This window comes from Bombina bombina, chromosome 2, assembly GCF_027579735.1.
Source record: "Bombina bombina isolate aBomBom1 chromosome 2, aBomBom1.pri, whole genome shotgun sequence".
Taxonomy (NCBI): domain Eukaryota; kingdom Metazoa; phylum Chordata; class Amphibia; order Anura; family Bombinatoridae; genus Bombina; species Bombina bombina.
The window spans coordinates 1,131,463,238-1,131,476,855 of NC_069500.1; the positions used below are offsets into that span (position 1 = coordinate 1,131,463,238).

Genomic DNA, 13,618 nt, shown 5'->3' on the forward strand with positions numbered 1-13,618 from the left:
TGTGGGATTGATTAGAAGAACAGCTATGTGCGATCTAAAGTGAAGGATAGGCTGGATATTGCCTTTTACTCACTCTGATGTGTGAGATTGGCTGAGTGATATTTTCTCACAATCCTAGTCTTGGGATTAGTAGACACTCTGTGAAGTTGAAATTCAGCTTCTTAGAATAACAACTTACGAGGCAAGAGCAGGAATGTGCTGAGCTTTAAACAGACAGCATCTGTATATATCGATACATTGAGCTTCCAACAGACAGCGTCTATGTGTATAAATAATGACTGATAATCAGCGTTACACTGCGAGATCCTGCCAGTCACTGTTGAACTGTGATCTGTGCCGAGGACTCCTCTTGCAATGTATATACAATGTTCCAAAAAGGCAAAAAGAGCGCCTTGAGCAAAAGATACCACAAAAAGGGGGGCTTGTCAATGTGGATTCAGATTAGAACAGTGAACTCTCTATCGATTTCGGCCCAGGTGGCCTTTATCAAGATCAAGTTCAAAGTTGAATCCACATTGGCAAGCTCGCCGGAAACAGAAGTTATGAAGCAGCGTTCTAATGAACGCTGCTCCATAACTTGTCCACCTGCTCTGAGGAAGCGGACAAAAATCAACCTGATTGAATACGATCAAGTTGATTGACACCCCCTGCTAGCGGCCGATTGGCTGCGAATCTGCAGGGGGCGGCATTGCACCAGCAGTTCACAAGAACTGCTGGTGCAATGATAAATGTGGACAACGCATGCTGCGGGCATTTATCGATGTGCAGCGGACATGATATTCTACATCGTATCATAACCGCTCGCACATTAATAAATTACCCCCTAGAGTAGACACAGCTAGCCATTATAATTTTGTTAACAATGTTATTGTACAATTTCTTATTTGATCATTTCTGCACTGGGCAATTAGAAACATATATTTATTTATGAAGCCTGCCATATGCATTTCCACTACTCTGAATGATAAAGCTCTTGAGGAGTGCTAATTTTGCACTCAACCAAACGCGTCTACATTCAACTTGTAATATGCGCACAAGTTAGTGAGGGTGCAATATTGGTTATTGCGATTCACGCTTAAAAATATCTAGCCCTTAATTTGTAGAGTTAAATAAGAGCAAATGGGGTAAAATAAATAAAGTATTTTTACTATGCATAAGTAAATGTTTTATATTACATTATCATCCCTATAAGTTCCAACATGAAATCCATAATCAAATAAATTGCATTTAAAGACCTCAAAATTTTGCAGTACAGACAGCAGAAAGGGAAAAAAAATATCTTAGTCAGAAGGAAGGAAAGGAATACTATCAAAATAAAAAAGAAGCCTCCCCTTTCTACATATTATTGGAACATTTCTAATCCTGTATGGAAGAAAGAAAAAGAACAACTGCAAGATAACAACTTCATGATCATTGCTTTAAACATCAGGATGTTAGTGCATTAAACAATGAAATACTAACATATCCAGCTGCAACCATATTACAATAGGAAGTGAATTTATATATTGTTTTTTTTCATACCTTTGGTAAACAAGTCAAAATGAAACTCCAAACTCAAGTTCTTCTTGAACAGTGTCATATATGAACTAGGCATTAAAGATAATTCTTCTAAAATGACATTCTCTTTGTAGTGTATCACATTTGTAAGCAATATCCAGTGATTACCATACCTCAATATATAGTAATACTAACACAATAATCTGAGCTTATATTGAACATGGTGGATCTACATATAATAGTCCTGATGATTGAAGAAGAAAGCAATTTTGTTTGGACTTATTAGGATGTCTGAAAGATTTGATGTGTTTCATTTAGTGGTGCAGAAGAAAACATAAAAGATACCTATTATCCAAGACTACAATATAAAGATGCATAACCTTAGCAGTCAAGGGACTTACACTTTCTGCTGGATTTAAACATACATTCTTATCAAATAAAAAATGGCCACTGATTATACTCATCAAATCAGTCCTGGCCACTGTTTTCAGTGGTATGAAGTTTATCACTAGCGTTTATGCAGTGTTGCTGATAGTTAGCCATGCTTCATCATTATCAAGCACTAGAACAAACATTGTACAACCTTTCCTACGGTATGATAAATAAGCATTAAATAAGCATTAAAATCAGGTGCTATTCAATAATAAGCTATGTTTTGGCATGTTTGGTATATTTGATATTATTGTTGACCATCAAGAAATACAATTACATCTTGTACATGCCAGCTTAATTCCTTTATACAGAAACCAAGACAGAAGTCACCATATCCATCATAATGTTTATCTATTTCATCTATTTTTGCAAGACTGAGGAAGTGGGAATTAAAGGGTTTCTTTTTAGAATGAGCTTGTTAGGTTTCTATCAACCCCCATTGTAGTGTCCTCATTTCATTTGACGAATACAGTCATGGAATATGGCATTTTGACAAATAAGATTTCTTTTCTTCATATTTGTAATGTACTATAAACTAACAAGTTAAATCATGATATATTAGGTTGAATTTCCTTCTTATCTGAACAAACATAGGCTAGATATGAACAAAAATACTGTATTGAAATTTTAGCAGTGCATACACAATGACAGGGGAAATACATCCATAACTGGTCTATTGATTTAAATCCAGGTAACATATTCTATTTCCAGCACAGGCAAACTGTAGTGCTGCAGAGGTTTATGGCTAGCTGATGCTACAACACTTTTTGATGACTTTAATGAGAAACATTCTGACAATCTATTGTTTTCTTATAACTGTATTTCCTTCAATGACGTTAAAATACATCTACAGATGTTATGGCACTGAATATAAAATGAATGCATGTGACAATTATTTCTTACATATTGTTATACACTGTGATGCAGAAGAAATAAAAATATATGCTTACATTAGGTAAAATGCATATGCAATGTGTTCTAAATGTTTTGTTACTAAGTGTATGTAGTTGTATTGTTAATAAAAGCAAATACTGTTAACCACCACATTAATGAATTACAAAACATTATCATGTACATCAATTTCTTAAAAATCTATTAAAATATGTAGAAAAGCAACTTGTATAATAAATATTTCATGTGATTATGTGATTATCTGGTGTAAAGTACAAAAGAGCATAACAACATATATAGTTTATTCTGTAGTTGTGATTTTTCACAGTACCAAACACTACATAGATTCACAAATATTGGCAGCGTGTGTCCCATTGTAAAAAAAAAAGTGAACCAAATACTGAAAAGTAGCAATATTTTCAATGTGATTATTATTATTAAATATTCCCAGATCACAAAAGCAGGCTACATTTAATTTACAGTTAAAACAGACGTGTAGTGTTTGGTACCATGAATATAATTACAGGATAATAACTTATGTAATGATTTTGTGCTTATTTGGGATAAATATTTTCACAACACTTACTGCCATTGAATATGCATTCAATGGTCTATTTTTATGCTACTGGGCTTGCTTGCTTCAAAGATGTTTTGGAAACATCAGTGTGCATGGTTGACATAGCTATAGTCTCATAATCGTCATCTCTAGATCGAAAATCACAAAAATTAAAGAAAAACTGTAAATCTCTCTGAAAGTTTTTGTTTAGAAAACCATAGAAAACTGGATTCACACATGTTGAGATCATTGCAGTCAGGTGGCAAATTAAAAACAATAAATTATGGTTGCAGTTTTCAATGGCCTCATGGTTCCAATCAAAGACCAGATTAAAGACAAAAATAGGCAGCCAGCATAAAGCAAATGCCACCACAATAGATAAAAGCATGATATTGATTCTTTTTGTTTCACTGGATCTGTATTTATTATCTCTTATCTTGTCCATCATGTTGTTTCTTCTTTTTAATCTTAAGAATATCTACAAAAAAAGAAAAAAGAAAACAATTATTGAAAAATAATAATATACAAATACAATATATTGTTCACTAAAAACAAAATGAAAGCCTACCTTTGTGTAGCATACAAATATAAAACAAAGCGGCACCACATACTGTACAACAAAAAGTAAAGTTGTGTAAGATAGTCTGTATGATTCCTTTGGGAACTGCTCCATGCAAACATATTTTCCTATAAAGGAGTCAATAGTTATATTTTGGAAAGGTTCATCAGTTAGGACACTGTACATCATAAAAGGCAATGAGCCAGCCATGGCTACAATCCATATTGCTGTAATACCAATGCAGGCATGTCTGTTGTTAGGTCTCCATCCACGGGGATTGATTATTAGTTGATGACGTTCAACAGCAATAAGAACCAAGGAAAAAATGGAGACTGTAACAGAGACACACTGAACATATCCATTCAACTTGCACATAACATCTCCAAAAATCCAATGATCCATCAGTGTGTAAATTAAAGTAAACGGCAAACACATGATAGTGGCTAGCAGATCAGAAAATGAAAGATTCACAATAAGAATGTTTGTGACATTACGCATTTCCTTTTGTTTTAAAATGATGATAATAAGAGCCAAATTTCCAGAGAGTCCAAGAATGATCAAAGCTGCATATGCCAGGGCTACAGTAAAAATGATTGTTGTTGGCAAATTACAGTTCTCTTCATGGCGGAATACCCCTGAATTTTTATTGGACAAGTTTTCCAAAAAGGATAAATTTTCAATTTCTGCAAACTCAGAGAAATTCATATTTTCAGATTTATCTTAATCTAAAATAAAATCCAAAAAATAAAAAAAATTCAATGCAACATAGAATATGTCATTTTAGCTTGTCATCTTGTGATAAGTGATCCAAGGGTCTTGCAACTGACTCTTCATATTGTTAACAACAGTGTGAAATCTGTAGAGTAAAAAAAAAATAGTTTATTTTATTGGCTCTACAGTATGGAAAGTGACGTACAGGAAAAACACTGCACTGAAAAGAAACATCAGGAGATGACATTGCATTGCTGAAAATCTGCTTGATGTATAACATACTTTTTAGTATAAATTCCTGCTGGTTTTAACAGTAGCTCTACAAAAAGAACACTATAGTAAGTTGTCTGTTTTTTCTGTTTTCAAATCCAAATTTCTAAATGAAAATAAAATGAAACACAGTAAGACGTTTTGATTCTGTTTGAACAATGCATTATTTTTCCAAAATAATCCTGCATGAAGATAATCTTTAATCTATAATGTCCTGCTTCACAAGAAAGGAAGGGCAAGCAATGCAGATGGCTGATATAAATTATTTTAAATTCTACAAGGGGTTAATCTAAAGTTTTAAATCTGGAGGTCATAACAAATATGGCCATAAATCTACCAATCATGTTTGAAGGTTGGTACAGTTAGGGAGTTCATTATTTTCTAGTACTTAAAGGGAAATGAAACCCAAAAATGTTCTTTCATGATTCAGATAGAGAATACAATTTTAAACAGCATTCCAACTTACTTCTATTATCTAATTAGCTTCATTCTACTGAGTCTATATATATTGTTGTGCAGCTCCGCCCCCGGCTCTCACGTGGTCTGTCACTCATACCTAATGAACAATTTTGGTGTGTTTTAACTCTACCACCTCACATAGAACTGACACTTCTTATCTTTCTGCAAGAAGCTTCGATTTCTTATAAAAAAAGCTCTAAAACTTTACACTTATTTTTTCCAATATTTAAAAAACTAATATAATTTAAAAAAAACACAGTTGCATGACATTTTCAGGCAAATCTATTATTGACATACATAATTCTATCTAACAACACTTTCATTTAAATGGATAGTCTAGTCAAAATTAAACTTTCATGATTCAGACAGACTAGGCAATTTTAAGCAACTTTCTAATTTACTCCTATTATCAATTTTCTTTGTTCTCTTGCTATATTTATTTGAAAAGGCAGAAATGTAAGCATAGGAGCCAGCCCATTTTTGGTTCGGCAGCCACATGGGTAGTGTTTTCTGATTGGTGTCTAAATGCAACAACCAATCAGCAAGCCCTACCTAGGTGCTGAACCAAAAATGGGCCGGCTCCTGAGCTTACATTCAAACAAAGATAGCAAGAGAATGAAGAAAAACTTGATAATAGGAGTAAATAAGAAAGTAGTTAAAATTGTATGCTCTATCTGAATTATGAAAGTTTAATGTTGACTAGACTATCCCTTTAATTGTGTTGTTCTCTTGTTTTCTATTCTTTACTAGTTTTAGCAGTTACTTATTCAAATTATTATGAATGGCTTTGAAATTTTAAATGGATTAGCATGAGAGCCAATGTAAGGTATAGGTGGAATTAATATCATATAAAGCCACTGGAAAATCACTCAATAGCCAAGTTTTTCTAATGGATTGGAATGGCCTTACATTTAAAAACTCCATGGAAACTCATGGGAAATACTTCACAGCACACTACTAGAATAGACACTACATTTTACTACTGTACAGCTATCAGACATAAGCAGTTCATAAGAATGTGTGAACCTTAGATTTTTGTCAGAACTTGAATAAAGAATACATAAATGTTTAAAGGGACAGTCTACAACAGATTTTTTTCTTGTTTAAAAAGATAGATAATCCCTTAATTACCTATTCCCCAGTTTTGCATAACCAGCACTGTTATATTAACCCCTTAAGCACCAACAATGTACAGTGTACGTCCTACAAAAAAAGGTCCTTAACGACCAAGGACATACCCTGTACGTCGTTGGAGTTTGAAAGCAGTGGAAGTGATCCTGATAGCTTCCAGCTGTTTTCATGTTATTGCAGTGATGCCTCGATGTCGAGGCATCCTGCAATAACATTGCTTAGCCACCCGATGCAGAGAGCCATTCTGTGGCCCTCTCTGCATCGGCCATCGAAGTCCACAATTGTTGGTGGATGGGAGCTGGTGTGGGAGGTGGTTGGGCGGCCATCGATGGTAGTGTACATGCTAGAGGGGGGCAGTATCGTGTGAGGGGTTGCCGGGGCATGCACGGGCATGCACGGGGGCGGGGGCATGCATGGGGTGGGAGCGGGTGGGAACACTACACTATTAAACAATACATGTATGCCATATGGTGGGGGAAAGGACTGTGGAGGGTGGAAATTTTTGGCTAAGGGATCTGGGAGGGGGTTTGATATTGAAGGGGGGAAGCTACACTGCAGACATTTTAAAATTTATTTTAAAAAAAACAACGTATTGTTAGGCAAACTAGGTACTGGCAGACAGCTGCCAGTACCCAAGATGGCTCCCAATAAGGAAGAGGGGGAGGGTTAGAAAGCTCTGAGGATTAGGGAGGTTGGGGGCTAAGGGGGGATCCTACACAGCAGAATATATTTTTTTTTAAAAACAAACAAAGATGTGTCAGGTGGGAGGCTGATCTCTACACTAAAGCTAAAATTAACCCTGCAAGCTCCCTAAAAGCTACCTACTTAACCCCTTATACACGTGTGTTGCACAGTGGCATTTAGCGGCCTTCTAATTACCAAAAAGCAACGCCAAAGCCATATATGTCTGCTATTTCTGAACAAAGGGGATCCCAGAGAAGCATTTACAACCATTTGTGCCATAATTGCACAAGCTGTTTGTAAATAATTTCAGTGAGAAACCTAAAGTTTGTGAAAATATTTGTGAAAATGTGAACGATTTTTTTTATTTGATCACATTTGGCAGTAAAAGGGTGGCATGAAATATACCAAAATTGGTCTAGATCAATACTTTGGGTTGTCTTCTAAAAAAAATATATACATGTCAAGGGATATTCAGGGATTCCTGACATATCAGTGTTCCAATGTAACTATCGCTAATTTTGAAAAAAAAAAGTGGTTTGGAAATAGCAAAGTGCTACTTGTATTTATTGCCCTATAACTTGCAAAAAAAGCAAAGACTATGTAAACATTGGGTATTTCTAAACTCAGAGCAAAATTTAGAAATTATAAGATATGATGAAAATAATGGTATCTTTAGAAAGTCCATTTAATGGCGAGAAAAACAGTATATAATATGTGTGGGTACAGTAAATGAGTAAGAGGAAAATTACAGCTAAACACAAACACCGCAGAAATGTAAAAATAGCCTTGGTCCCAAAAGGTCAGAAAATGGAAAAGTGCTGTGGTCCTTAAGGGGTTAATGTACCTTTTACCCCTGTGATTACCTTATATTTCAGACTATGCAAATTGCTACCTTATTTCAGTTCTTTTGACAGACCAACACTTTAGCCAGTCAGTGCTGACTCCACGGGAGTGAGCATGATATCTATATGGCACACATGAACTAGTGCTGTCTAGCTGTGAAAAACTATCAAATTACCCTGATATAAGAGACGGCCTTCAAGGGATTAGAGATTAGCATAATTACTACATAGGTTTAGCTTTCCACAAAGAATACCAAGCAAATTTGATGAAAAAAGTAAATTTGACAGTTGCTTGCCCTATCTGAATCATAAAAGTTTAATTTTGACTTGACTGTCGCTTTAATAAATCTTAACCATTTTGTGTCAGGTGCAATTTGAAATAGTTTTTTTTTTTTTAAATGTGAAAATGGTTAAAAAATAATGGTGCAGGTCACACAACATACAAAGCAATTTAAAATAACTATTTTTTTTACTGATTCCTATCAGTACAATTCTGTTTCAGCTGCAAAGTCACAGTGTGATTGTGTGGGAGTGAAAGTAGGATTAAAGTGTGATCAAGAAAGACATGCAATTTTATAGTTACAACATGTTACAATAAATGCATATTTTTATTGTGGTTTAACCCTTTTATGACTGTTTTTTGCACATTCAAGACAATCATTTTTTACTTTTATATGCTTGGATTTAACTGGAAATCCTGTTTTCTATAATTTCACATATACTCAAATTGTGTGAGCATATGTACATATATATATATATATATATATATATATATATATATATACAGTATATGTGTGTGTGTGCTTTTTTAATTAAAAGAAAGAAAATTAATCTTTTTTATATACATCTTATTGTTTATATATATATATATATATATATATATATATACAGTATATATTTTCTTAGAATTTTTTTTAGATTTATAGGTTCAAACTAAATTATATGAGCCTAGATTACAAGTGGAATGCAACAATATTAGTGCTATTAAGCATTACTGCTCAAATTAAATCAATAGTGCTCCTATTCTTGTGCTCATATTACATGTTGTAAGTAAAAATGTATCACTTGCACGAAAGCCTCAGGTACACTAACATCTGGAGGCTGGATAACGCAGCCGTACTAACTCTCTTTATATACTTCTATGAGGTGCACTACAAAGCCTGTTTTGGGTATCACTCACACACTAACTTGAAGGTGCACTTAGCTAACTGCACTTAAAGGGACAGTACACTGTAAAATTGTTTTTCCATTAATGTATTTTAAATGACTTGTTATACCAACTGCAGAGTATAAAAAATTTGAGAAATTGCATTTTCACGTTTATTTGTGTATCTGAAGTAGCTGGTTTTGTGCTTTGAAACCACAGCCTATTACAATGGGTTGAGCTTCAGGTAATATCAGATCTCATGTTATCACTTTTATGTACACAGACTTGCTTCCTTATCTTATATTTGTCTGGAACACCAAATCTCAATACATAGAGAGAACAATGGAAAATTATCATTTTATTACATAACTATCATGCCCCCCACTGAGGGTGTAATCTCTTCTGCTGGCTGTGTTTATTTAGGCTTGTCAATAGAGTATACGCCAGTATCAAAACTTTCAGTATAGGTTGGGAGACCACAAGCTAAATCAGCTATTTCAAATGCTGAAATATGAGTAAAGGAGCTACTTGCAACCAATTTAAAACACTCTAGCAGGTAAAAAGGATCATTGGGAATAATTTAAAGGGAGAAAGTTTTTGGGTGAACTGTCCCTTTAAGCCAAAGGTGCCTTATTAAATAGCATTGCGTTTTCAGTGAAGAACAATGCTATTTCAACTTTAAAAAACTAAAAAGTATTCACTTTGTTTTAAAGGGATATGGAAAATATGTCAAGGTACCTTGTTGCTTACAGTATAAACAACTGTGTAACACCTGCACTAGGCAAACTAGGCTAGCCAAAGCCCTCTATTTTTCAGACCTGCTGAACAGCAATATGTCCAACCCAGCCAACTTCTGGAATGTGATTAAAAACCTCTATAACCCCCCAAACTGCACTCTGCCCACAAGCATAAGAAAAAAATCTCTGAGATACAAAAGTGCCCCATAGCCATAACTAACTGACAGCTAGATTACGATTTGTGCGTTATGAGTGAAAAAGCATCGTTATGGCTCTTTTTCACTACCACTGGTATTACAGGTTTTGTAGGTATAGATGTACCGCACACCTTTTTGGCCGTCACGCAACGTAAGTACCGCACTTTTTAAAAGGTCCCTTTTCAATGGGACTTCCACAGCGCAGGTATTATGAGTTTTGCCTGGGAGGCCAAAAAGTGAGCGGTTCAGCATATACCGACAAGATCCGTACCGCCATCTAAAGTCAGTAATTATGAGTTTTACGTTATAAAGCTGTACCATAAACCTCATAACTAAAGTGTTAAAAAATACACTAACACCCATAAACGACCTATTAACCCCTAAACTGAGGCCCTCCCGCATCGCAAATACTAAAATAAAATTATTAACCCCTAATCTGCCGCTCCGGACATCGCCGCCACTATAATAAACATATTAGCCCCTAAACCTCCGCACTCCCGCATCGCAAACACTAGTTAAATATTATTAACCCCTAATCTGCTGCCCCCAATGTCGTCGCCACCTACATACACTTATTAACCCCTACTCTGCTGTCCCTAACATCGCAGCAACCTACATTACTGTTATTAACCCCTAATCTGCTGCCCCCAAAATCGCCGCCACCTAACTACACTTATTAACCCCTAATCTGCTGCCCCCAATGTTGCTGTCACTATACTAAAGTTATTAACCCCTAAACCTAACCCTAAGTCTAACCCTAACGTAACCCTAACACCTACTAACTTTAACATAATTAAAATAATTCCAAATAAATATTACAATTAATACCTAAATTATTCCTATTTAAAAATAAATACATACTTACCTGTAAAATAAACCTAAGATAGCTACAATATAACTAATAGTTATATTGTATCTAGCTTATGTTTTATTTTTATTTCACAGGTAAGTTTGTATTTATTTTATCTAGGTAGATTAGTTATTAAATAGTTATTAACTATTTACTAACTACCTAGTTAAAATAAATACAAATTTACCTGTAAAATACAACCTAACCTGTCTTACAGTAAAACCTAGCTTAGGTTTTTTAGATAGGATTTTATTTGGGGGGCGTTGGTTTTGTGGGTGGTGGGTTTTACTGTTGGGGGGGGGATGTTTGTATTTGTATTTGCCAGGTAAAAGAACTGATTTCTTTGGGGCAATGCCCCGCAAAAGGCCCTTTTGAGGGCTATTGGCAGTTTAGTGTATGCTAGGGTTTTTTTATTTTGTTTTTTTTTTTTATAGGGCTATTAGATTAGGCGTAATTAGTTTAAATATTTGATCATTTCTTTTTTATTTTGTAATTTAGTTAATTGTATTTGATTAATGTAATTTATTTAATTTTAGTGTAATGTTAGGTTTTACTGTAAGACAGGTTAGGTTTTATTTTACAGGTAAATTTGTGTTTATTTTAACTAGATAGTTAGTAAATAGTTAATAACTATTTAATAACTAATCCACCTTGTTAAAATAAATGCAAACTTACCTGTGAAATAAAAATAAAACCTAAGATAGCTACAATTTAACTATTAGTTATATTGTAGCTAGCTTAGGGTTTATTTTACAGGTATGTATTTAGTTTTAAATAGGAATAATTTAGTTATTAATAGTAAGTTTTATTTAGATTTATTTTAATTATGTTAAAGTTAGGGGTGTTAAGATTAGTGTTACGTTAGGGTTAGACTTAGGTTTAGAGGTTAATATATTTATTTAGTGTTAGTGATGTGGGAGGCCAGAGGTTTAGGGGTTAATAACTTTAGTATACTGGTGGCGGCGACATTGGGGGCGGCAGATTAGGAGTTAATAAGTGTAATGTAGGTGTCGGCGACATTGGGGGCGGCAGATTAGGGGTTAATAAGTGTAATGTAGGTATTGGGGTGGCAGATTAGGGGTGTTTAAACTTGGGGTTTATGTTAGGGTGTTAGGTTTAAACATAAATTTTCTAAACACTGCCAAAACAGTAACCATGGTTCTTGGGATGAATCAAACATTAAACAATCAAGTAACTCAGAGTTAAACATAATTACATTATCAAACTGTAGGCTGGAATCTGTCAGATCTCAGTATTTGGCTTGATCCTAATCTGTCGTTTGGACTTCATATTGAGAAACTATTGTCCAAATTGTACCCTAAAACTGGAGCCCTTTTTTAGAAATAAAAACTGTCTAAATCTTGAAGTTAGGAAATGTATTGTACAACAAATGCTGATCCCGGCAATTGATTATAGGGACATTGCATACGCATCTACGCCTCAAATCCATCTCAGTAAACTTGTAACACTCTATAATTTGTTATGCCTATTTGTCCTGCAATGTGATTACAAAACTCATCATTGTCATATCTTAAAAGAACTAAACTGGCTCTAGATGCTTTCTTAATTTCTCTTGACTTGTATATAACACCTATTCTGAGAAACTCTGATGCTACCTGAGCAGCATGCTCACCCCTGGTCCCCACTCCCCCTAAAACTTAAGGTCCTCTTCTTCCACTTTACTCTCCATTCCCCATTACTACAAGGAAGCTGGTTGGTTGGCATTCTCATTCAAAGCTCCTCAACTGTGAAATAACCTCCTGGAAACCACCAAATCCTCCTGCAACCTGAGATGTCTCTCTATCTTTACAAACACATCAATCCTGTAAAGACTAAATTATAAAAAACTTACCTTGTGTCTGTGTACTGCTATTTAAAAATGTAACTAGTTGTACAATTTGTACTGTATTGTTGACATATCACATGACATACTTTAAAATTAGAGATATCGCAATGTATTTTTTCCTAGTAAACCATTTTTATAAATACAATATTATTATATTTTATTTAAATGATAAAAGTACAATAATGAGACAAGACATAATGTATCAAATACAGGAGGAATTGAGGGCCCTATTCCCATCTAGAAGGGTAGGAGGGTGAGAAACAAGAGGTGAGGTTTGAATGGGTGAAATTGTGTTAGGATGGATTGAAGGGGGAGAGGTTTGAGAGAGGAGGGCCAGTTAGAAGGTTATTGCAGGAGTCAAGTCGGGATATTACTAGGGATTTGTTGCTTAGTGGTGTTAGTGCTCAGAAACGGATGGATTTTAGATATATTGCATAAGTGGTTACGGCAAGTTGAAGAGAACAATTTGATGTGGGGGATGAAGGACAGAATCAAGTGTAACTCTAAGGCAGCGTACTTGGGGTGATGGGGAGATAATGATGCCATTGATAGTGATAGAAAAGTTAGAATTCTGAGTAGAGCTAGAGGGGGGATTAAATGTAGCTCAGTCTTGGACATGTTAATCTTATGGTGTTGAGAGGCCATCCAGGAAGAAATGCTAGATAATCAGTCACTGAAATGAGAAAGGATGGAGGGAGAGAGAACTGAGGTGGACAGATATATCTGGATGTCATCAGCATAAGGGTGATATTTGAAGCCATAGCTGTTGATTAGTTTACCCAGTGAATAAGTATAAATAGAGAAGCGTA

General features: G+C 34.8%; 1 protein-coding gene across 1 annotated transcript; it reads right to left on the minus strand.

Annotated features, from left to right (window-relative positions):
- Positions 1-2,209: 2,209 nt before the first annotated feature.
- On the minus strand, positions 2,210-4,762 carry NPY1R (neuropeptide Y receptor Y1). The gene is made up of 2 exons (XM_053700838.1): positions 3,945-4,762; positions 2,210-3,854 (listed from the first exon to the last, which is right to left on the minus strand). Exons 1-2 carry the CDS (start codon positions 4,638-4,640, stop codon positions 3,438-3,440), a joined length of 1,113 nt encoding a protein of 370 aa, XP_053556813.1. The 5' UTR covers positions 4,641-4,762; the 3' UTR covers positions 2,210-3,437.
- Between the last annotated feature and the right edge of the window lie 8,856 nt (positions 4,763-13,618).